The following is a 10,061-nucleotide window of genomic DNA, read 5'->3' as shown; positions in this document are numbered from 1 at the left end:
GACTGCACACACGAGGTTTTTAGATCAGAGACAGATTATCATTATTTATGTGTGGCCTAAGACATATTAACATTTTTTTCTCCAATTTTCTAAGTTCTTCTAGGCTGGATAAATAATCAAATGAACAGAAATTAAAAGGAGAAAATAAAGTTTAAAAAATGTGCATGGGGAATTCACATAGGCATGAAAATTCCAAAGACATTGAGGCAACACTGAGCATATAAGATATTTTTGGACATAGGAGAAAGGAGGAGAATGAGGTATTAGATTTCAGAAGTGAGAATGAGTGATTGACAGGTAACTGAGGAAGAGCAGAACATACAGGCAGGAAACTACTTCCTTGGCAACTCAGAAGCAATGGGACACAGTGGGTATCTAGTTAACAGGCACCTACCTCCCAGAAGCCCTCTTGTTTACCATTCTTAATTCAAATTAGGCTAAAGCAGCATCCTAAGATCTCCCTGAAGCAGGTTTCGCTGTCTGAACTTCTTAGGCAGGAAAGGGGAAAGGGTCAAAGATTCTTTCCGAGTCTTGTTTCTTAATGGCTTAAAAATCAATGTCCCAAAAATCAGCCTCAGAATGGTAAAACTTGGGTCCCTTTGCTTATGTCATAGTAATTGTGCTGGTTCCTGTTGTTCCAATTCCTACCCTTGGAGAGAGGCTGCAAGAACTATTTGTCACACCCTACATGGCAACCACGTGTGTACAGCAAGTGAGGAATGCTGAGAAAATAAATCTAGGCATTTAGGGGAAAAAAGAAAAGCAATTATTTTCCCATGTAAAAGAAGGGAGAAAAATACCTCTACTCCTTAAAGACAATTATGTAAAGAATTCTGGGTTCCCACTCTAACCCTTTTATAACGTAAATAAATCCCTCCAGGGGCCATGCAAGCCCAGTGTCACCAGCTTAATAACCCGAAGACAACTCCAAAGCCTGTTTCTCAACCTAACTTGAAATGTAAATATCTCCAAAGTTAGGTAAGTCTTTTGAGTTTTCATTATCTATGCAGTTCTAACTTATCCTCTAGAGCTTACTTGTAGTCCAGGTTTTCAACTTTCTATAAAATTTGTTCAAATAGCCCTAATTGTGCAGAAATACAAAAATATTTTCTCTACATTTCACAGTGTTCCAAAATCAGTTCTGCCTCCTCCTGGACAACATGGTTGCCCAGCTGAAAACTTCATATCCTAATTGCTTGCAAATAGATGTGACCTACGACTGAGTTCCTGATGTTGGAAATTTCACTTCTGGGTATGGTGCTATGTGCAATCTAGTCTGTGTTGAAATTATGACTACCTTGAGTTTGAATTGTGTGCAACAAATGTTGCACATTACTGTGTTTCTCTCAAAAGAATCTAAAAAACGCCCTGACTCAGTAGGTTGGGGATCACCCTGCAGACTGAAAGGTCACCAGCTCGATTCCCATTCAGGGCACGTGCTTGGGTTGCCCGCAGGATCCCTGGCTGGGGGCACGTGAGAGGCAACCGATGGATGTTTCTCTTGCACATCGATGTTTCTCTCACTTTCTTCCTCCTTCCCGCTCTCTAAAACATAAATTAAAAAAATCTTTTTAAAAAAAAATCTAAAAACCCTGCAGTTGCCTTGTGAGTTTGTTGTGGTACCTGATGAGCCTCAGTGCACAGTTTAGAAACTGGAAAGATAATCCCCTAACATTTAACAGATAAATGACACTGATAGTATTTGCTCGGGTAATGCCCACTAACAAGTTAAACTGCAAGAAATGACGGGTTCAGCAATTGTTGCTCATTCATTTCGTTCATTTAATCACCTCCTATGTGAAATTTCTATTTGGAAATGGAATAGGACAAAGTTTGAGGCTAAAGAGATCATTCATTTCCTTGAATGGGGGGTGGGGAAGAGGATTGATTATGTAACCAAATAGGCTCTCCCCAAAAATACATAGTGACAAATTCAGTTTCCCTTCATCTGAGACTGTATTGATTTCACCTCTGTTCCTAAAGGATATTTTCATTGGGTAAACAATTCTGGGTTGACTTTTTTCTTTTCAGTTCCTGAAAAATATTCATTTCCTTCTGGCCTCCATGACTTCTGATGAGAAATTTGCTGTCATTTGGATCATTGTTCCCTTATATCTAATGAGTCTTTTCTGCTTTTAAGAGTTTTACTTTGCAAGTTTCAGAAGTTTGATTGAGTACCTTGAACTTCTTTGAGTTTATATTTTTTGGAGTTCATGCAGCTTCTCAAATCCCTAGGTTTATGCCTTTCACAAAGTTTGGAGACTATGTAGCCAGTTTTTCATTGAATACTTTTTCAGCCCATATTGTGTCCTTTTTTGGGGGGTGACTCTGAAAACACCAATGTTAGATCTTTGTTACTACAGGTTCTTGAGACTCTATTTTTTCTTTTTTAGCTTATTTTCTGTGTTGTTCAGAATGGGAAATTTCTATTCTATCTTCACGTTCATGGACTCTTTCCTCTGGTATCAGCATTCTATTATTGCATACATCCAATGAGTTAACTTTTTTTCCATTCTACAATTTCCATTTGTATCTTCTTTATATTTTCTGTATCTTTACAGCAACTTTCTACTTCTTCATTTGTTTTAAGTGTGTTTGTAATTGCTCAATGAAGGATTTTTATGACTGCTTTAAAATTCTTGTCATGTAACTCCAACATCTGTGTCATGCCATTGATGACGTTGGTTTTCTTTTCTGACTGAAGCTGAGATTTTTTTGATGTGACGTGTAATTTTTTTTTTTAATGTATCCTGGACATTTCGGCATTATGTTATGAGACTCTGCATCTTATTTGAATCTTCTGTTTTACCAGGCTCCTTCTGATGCTGTGCCAATAGGGGAGGAGTATAGAAATCTAGGTTACCCATGTGGCCTTCACTGACATTCCACCCCACTGGGGTAAGTGGAAGAGGGGGGACCTTGTTATAATCAGGTGGTGCTAGAACTTCAGGGCCCCCGCTCTGCGTCCTCTGCACTGCCCCAGAAGAAGGGGGCAGGAGAGACTCATTACCTGCAGGCAATGGTGCTAGTGCAGGCTCTCCACTGTTTGATGATGGAGGTGAGGAGGAAGGGGTGGTATTTTCCACGCAGTTTAGGTAGAACAGGGCAGTCCTTGTTCCAAGGTTTGTCTTGCCATACTGTCCCTTTCCTCATCCTTTTGTAAGAGAAAGCAGGCTTTGTGGGGGTGGGACATTTTGTCTAAATGCATTGGCATTTCTGGTTGGTGGGCTCCTCCAGCGCTCTGTCCAGGATATGAGAGACAAAAAGAAAACTCAAGGAACTCAACATGATGGTGTTCCTTAAATACAGGGTCTCTGAACAGTCCTCCTTATCTTCATCTTTCAGTCTCGTATTCATTTTCTACACATATTCAGGGTGTTTAGCTTGCTTAAGGGGAGGAATAGGGAGAAATGTATCTGCTCCATCTTTTCTGGAACCAGAAGCCCTGCTTCCCTTAACAGAAGACATTGCTTGCTGCCTTGGGTAATTCTATTGTCTCTACCTGGAGGACCAAGACGAATTTCTGTAGCCCAGAACAGATCTAGATACACATCTATTCTAAACAAGCCCAGGCGTCCTTCTCCTAGGGCCGCTGCTGCCTGGAGTGCCCGCCATTCACTGGCTGAGGAACAAGAAAGGAATATTAAGAAAAACAAGATGTAGGGGATGGAGAAATGTATAAGAGAAAAGCTGAGTAAGGGTGATTTATCAGCAATTTTTTTTTTACTCCAGTACTTTCCATGCTTCAGTGGATTATAGGAAAAAGGGAAATGTGCTTAGAAAGTGAGCTTTAAAGATTCATTATTAAAGTGCTACATACTTTCCCCCCCGGAATCCCATCCCTCCTCCTCCCCACAGATAATGATTTAAACAAAAGAAATAAAACTTTCTTTGGTTTGTTCCAGTTTTTATTTAAATCTTTACTTCATTAGATTTGTAACTTTACACTTCTGGTTAAAGTTATAGGATCTCTATCTAATAACTACAAAAACAAGCAGAATGTAATGATGACAGATTATTAACTTGATGTTGACACTAATGGTCATTAAAGACCAAACTTCTGTAACTACTGAGGTAGTAAGTATGTTACTCGTCTTGTTCTATGCTCACTCTTGGTTGAACCAAAAGATCTACCCTAGATTTGAAGATTGATGATGCCTGCAGTTGGATATATTAGAGCCTTTTGAAGAATTTCCTTTTCTTGTACTTTTGGTATTTTCTATCTTAGGCTGTTGAATCTCTTTTTTCCCAAAAGCGTTCTTGCAAGACGAGTATTAAATCTGTTATTACGAGCTTTCTTATTACGACAAGAATCCAGGGTCCTATGGAACTTGCCTCTGTTCTGAAATGTCCCTTCCATGTCTTGCTCTTTCTGCTTATACCTTTCTACCTTCTCTGCTTCTAGTAGCTTCTGTTCTTTCTTGTCCTGTTCATAGTTTATGCAGATTGGCTTCTCTTGCAGAGTTGCATCTTTCTGATAATAGAGTTCCTTGAGAAGCTCTACTCTCTGCTGTAAGATTTGGCATTCATTCTCCAGCAAAGCTGTAATCAAATGTAATGAGTACCTGTCATGGTTCAGTTTCCTTATCTGTGCCTCCAGTTCATAATTAGCTGATACTTTGTTATTCAGTTGAGTTTGGAAATGGACTCCATGACTTCCAAGAGTTACTCTTATGTCATTCTGAGATTTCTGATACAATTTTATTAGTTCACTAAGCTCAGCATGTTGCACGCTCCAGTGTTCTGCTTCCTGCAGTAACTGCTCCATGTTGTTCCTAAGTTTGATATTTTCTTCTTGAAAATGACAGAATCTGTATTCTGCTTTTTCCTTACTTAATTGAGTCTCATTAACAGTTCTTCTTCCTTCTGAATGACTTACCAAATCTCTTGCCAAACCTTGTACTGCGTCCTTTGAGTTCTGGTTTTCCAATATCATCTCCTGTTTCTCCGCATTCTGGTCTTCATCTAGGTCTGGACAACCAAGCAGGCTTTTCAATAGCATTTTATTTATTTTATCAAGTCCTCTGATTTTTTCTTTAAGTTCTGACACATTCTCAGAGATATCTGTTTCCTCAGATGATTCTCTCATTTCTTCAATCTCCTTTTCATACCTTGTCATAGAGTTAAGAGTATCTTTCATTTCTTTGAAGAGATTTTCAAACTTCTTTGCAGTCTGTTGTTCAATTTCTTGATGGCAACTATTATTTAAGGAAGGGAGAAAACTCCAGGAGACGGGGAAATGATCCACTTTCAAATAAGGCAATGACAATCTTAGGGTCTGAAGACTCTTGACCGAGATCAGGAATAGGTTTAAGTATTTCAGAGGGTGGGCACTTCCATCTCACTGAGTTAGTAGAGCTGGTACAGGGCACAAAAAAAGCAGAACACCTTAGAAATCCCAGGATGGTGATGGTCCTCCATGCAAATGGGTAGGGAATATGGAAATAAGCAGAAGTCAGAGACCAGAGTTGAAGTCTGAAACCAGGTAGATGATATTTAGGTGGAAAGTGACATCTCAGACAACTTAGTGGGGAAGGAAGGTGGGAAAGGGGACCAGGAGATAGGGCCCCATCTCCCCTCCTCCAGGCTTCTGGTATTTATTCCCTGGCCCTAGCAACCAGGTCTTTATTCTGTCACTGCTCCATTGTGGCCTGTCCCCAGCTTCTGCTTCCTTTGTGTCACAGCTGAAGCCTCTTAACCCCTACCCAGTGACTCATGCATCGGCATCAGCTTTGAACTACTCCTGCTCCTCACCCCAGAAGAATCTCTAGGTTTTTATTAAACTCATTCTAACTGTATTTAGTGACTTTCCCACCTCATTCTCAACACCCGCAACCACAACCTTAACTGCAGTATGTTTTCCTACCAGCCAGGTACACGGCTGGAAGAAGTGCTGCCTGGTGAGTTTTCCTGTTCTTTCATAACATCTGGAGACCTTGCTGCTTCCCTTCAAGGAGAGATGCTACTATAAAAGAAAGTTATCCTTACAAAATAGAACCCCAAAAGTGCCTCATCTTTTTGTGATTTTAGGAAAATAATGTCAGAAATCGTTCCATTCAAAAACATTCTACTGCAGTAAGAAGAGGGTCTTTGAATGGTGCTTAACAACACAATTACAAGTGGAACTTTTCTTGGCTTCAAATACAAGCAACCTTTAAGATAGTCTTACTGAGCTTGCTCCTGAGTCACTTACATCAGGTGATGTACAACTTTTTAATCATTACTTTTCCCAAGAACTTGTTAAAATGGCATCATTTATCTAAAGCATTTCACAAAGCTAAAATCCTATAGTGGGTTATAGAAAAGTAACTGAGGTTACCTTGAGAATATTAAGTTCAAAGAACACATTCCTTACGCGAGACTTTTTCTTGGCCTTCAAAATCTTGCTAGTAAGCACTTCGGTAACTAGACATTTGCTTTCAATCTTGGGGAAAAACTTATACTCTAGTAGTTTTTTTTTTCTTTTATTTATTTAGGGAAAGAAATATTCTTTTTTCTTTCACAGTTCCCAACTTACTTTTGCTGCCGTTTCCCTGAGCCTCATGCTCATCTCCCAGCCAGCTGGGCTCCGAGCCATCGCCCTCTGACTGTCCACAGAGGCAGCAGGGTTGGTCTGTTTTTTACTTAAAGGGGCACCCCTTCTACTGTGCATAATGATACCACAGAGGCTAGCAACTGCTCTCATGCTTTAATTATATCTCATAAGGTTTGATTTTGACTCAAGCCATCACTTAAGATCATTTTTAAATCTCCAGGACAAGGAAACTTTTTATTTTTTCTGTGTTGGTAATTAATTTCTAGCTTTATTGCATTGTAATCAGGAAATAGAATACTTCTGCCTCTTGAAATTGGTATTTTCTCTTTGGCCTATTAAAGTATTAATATTCATAGGTATTTCATATATACTTGAAAAAAAGTGTATTCTCTATTTTCTTCTTTTGCTCACAGCTTTTTGATGCTTTTTGGACATACATCTCATTCTATCCCTTGCTTTGATTTTCATGGAAACTGGTTTGAAGGTAGCTTAGTGAAGATACCAAAAAAAAAACCCCAACAAAAACAAAAAAAACTTTCCTTTCATCAAAAGGGAATTAAATATTTTCTTCCTCCTTTCAAATATAATGAATTTCAAATAATATTTCTGTTAATTTGACTGAAATATGAGTTCATTGTAGATGGTAAAAGATATTCAGTGGTCCTCTTTTCAATATTGACTTATATTCCTGGTGAATAACCATGAAAGTTAAATACATTTGGATGGTCTTACATTTATTATCTATAGTATTGTTTCCCATAGCTCAATAACTTTTTAAAAAGAAATTCAAAAAGAGCAAAAAGCTGTTTCTAAAATTATTACAGAGAAAAGTTGTATAGAATTTTCTCTCTTCAAAAAGTTTACCTTAATAAAAATATGTCATATTAAAAAGTACATAGTGTCAATATATCTTACGTCTAGTGATGCTAACTTTGATTATTTTATTAAGTGATGTCTGCTAACTTCATCCCCTATGAAGTTACTATCTTTCCCTTTATAATTAACAAACATCATGGGGGAGATATTGAGTTTATGAAATTATCCCGTTTCTCCTCAAAATTTTATCTACACAGTATAATTTCAGTATACAGAGATGGGTCTTGCCTGTAACAATTATTACAGTGATGATTTAATGGTGATTTTTTAATTTCTCTCATTTTAAAAATAATTATTTACTGGAATTGTTTTGTAAAGAAGAGCTGTCTCTTTCCTTGTATTTACTTACTGATTCATTTATTCATTTATTGAACTCTGTGTTTACATAAGTGTGGACTCACAGATATTTATTATATTTTGGGAGTTATAATTGAATACTATCATTTATTTTCTTTCCCAAGGATGTATGAGTAATGAATAATTTTAATACAATAAAAATCTTTTGTATAATAAGGTATATTTTTATTTTATGTAATTGTTTTGTCAAACAGGGTTTTTTTTTTGTTTTTACCAAAACATGATAGCTGATTAATGATGACTATTCAAGGGTTAGAGTTTTTATGTACACAACGGATTCCATGCAGGGTGGGTGTGATTTTAAACATAATGACCTATGTGGTTGCTTTTATATGTCATTGTACTTGTGTATAGACATTTTAGGGAGAAATTATCTGATAATACGAATTTTTATTCAAATGAGCAAAATAATAATGTAGCTGACCAGTCTGTGAACCCTTTTCCTCAGCATGTCCTTTTCTCTTTGACCACCAGGTGATGCTGTGGCCTTTAAAATTAGTATACAAACTTTTTTTTTTTTTTTTTTTTTATATTGAACTCTAGAATGGGTGGAACCATGGAGATAGTCCTATCCACAGTCTTATTTTCTTCAGAATTTGAGAGTGGAGCTTCTAAGTGGCTTGCCCAAAGTTACAGCTAGTCATGAGGAAAGCTGAAGTTAAAAGTCTGAGCCTCCTGCCTTAACTTGTTAAACCTGCAGGGAGAGTAGGCTCTTCAGATCAGGAGGCTGTGGAAGAATTTCTAAATGTCTGTTAAGTATTGTACAGGAAAAGGTTATGTGGAAGAGCAGGTTTTCAAAGGTGCTGAGACCGGCTTGTTTTACAAGGACGCTAGCAAACAAACCTATATACACAAATGGCATTTTGACTGACAAACGTGTGACCAGAGACTCGCAAGAATTTAACTTTGTATTTCCCTTAGAAGCCATAGTTCTGTCTTCCCTAATTCAATGTTGGCAGCAACTTTATAACATAAGTACTGCAAATAACCAAAATCAGCTGTACGTAGGAAAAAATTAACAAACCTCAACAAAACTGTACTCTGCAAACTACAAAGTACTATTGAAAGAAATTAGAGATCTTAAAAATGGAAAAACATCTCATGTTGATGCATTTGAAGACTTGATATTGTTGCTTTTTTAAAAAGAAAATATTTATTTATTTTTAGAGAGGGGAAGGAAGAAGGGAGAGAGGAACAGAAATAGCAATGTGTGGTATTGCCTCTCACGCACCCCCTACTGGGGATCTGGCGTGCAACCCATGTGTGTACCCTAACTGGGAATACAATCCGCGACATTCTCGCTTTGCTGGCTGTCACTCAATCCATTGAGCCACACCAGCCAGCACAAGACTTGATATTGTTCAAAGGGCAAAATTCCCCAAATTGATCTACAGGCTCAACACAATCTCTATAAAAATCCTAGCTACCTCTTTTGCAAAAATTGACAAGATGATCCTAAAATTCGTATGAAAATTCAAAGGATCCAAAATGGCCAAAACAATCTTAAAAAAGAAAAACAAAGTAGGAACCCTCACATGATCTTCTTTCAAGTCTTAATCCAAAGATATAGTGATCAACTCTGGCTGGTATGGCTCAGTAGACTGGGGTGCTGGCTTGCAAACTGAAGGGTTGCTGGTTCGAATCCTGACTGGGGCGCATATAAATAAATAAATAAATAAATAATGATCAAAACAGTGTGGTGCCCTGGCTGATGTGATTCAGTTGATTGTGTGTCATCCCTCAAAGCAACAGGTCATTGATTTGGTTCCTGATCAGTATTTCTCACATCTATGTTTTTCTCCTTCCTTTTCCCTCTCTCTAAAAATAAATAAATAAATAGAATCTTAAAAAAGAAAAAGACAGTGTGGTATTGGTGAAAGGGCAGACACATAGATCAATGGAACAAAGTAGAGAGCTCAACAACAGACCCACACAAAAATAGTCAGCTGATTTTTATCAAAAGTACAAAGGCAAATCAACAAATGATGCTGGATAAACTGGATATCCATATGCAAAAAACAATAAAGATTGACACATTTCACACCTTACAAAAAAAATTTAACTCCAGATAGATCACATACTTAAAAGTAAAATATAAAAGTAAAATTTCTAGAGGAAAACATAGGAAAAAATCTGTGTGACTCTGGGTTTGGTGATGAGCTTTTTGATACAACACTACAAACATAATCTATTAAAGAAAAATTTGATAAATTGGAATTTTACAAAATTAAAACCTTTCATCAGTGAAAGACTCTGAGGTGAGTGAAATGACAAGCCACATATCATCTCTTCA

At 37.4% G+C, this 10,061-nt stretch overlaps 1 protein-coding gene across 1 annotated transcript; it reads right to left on the bottom strand.

Moving 5' to 3' along the window:
• Positions 1-4,219: 4,219 nt before the first annotated feature.
• On the bottom strand, positions 4,220-5,340 carry SPZ1 (spermatogenic leucine zipper 1). The gene is given in 3 exon segments (XM_054578295.1): positions 4,220-5,239; positions 5,241-5,325; positions 5,327-5,340. Coding segments are annotated over 3 exon segments (1,119 nt in total).
• Between the last annotated feature and the right edge of the window lie 4,721 nt (positions 5,341-10,061).

The sequence above is a fragment of the Pteronotus mesoamericanus genome, unplaced genomic scaffold (assembly GCF_021234165.1).
Source record: "Pteronotus mesoamericanus isolate MK-2021 breed Mesoamerican mustached bat unplaced genomic scaffold, CSHL_Meso_final contig_50, whole genome shotgun sequence".
Classification (NCBI taxonomy): Eukaryota; Metazoa; Chordata; class Mammalia; order Chiroptera; family Mormoopidae; genus Pteronotus; species Pteronotus mesoamericanus.
This window is presented reverse-complemented; position numbering and strand designations above follow the sequence as displayed.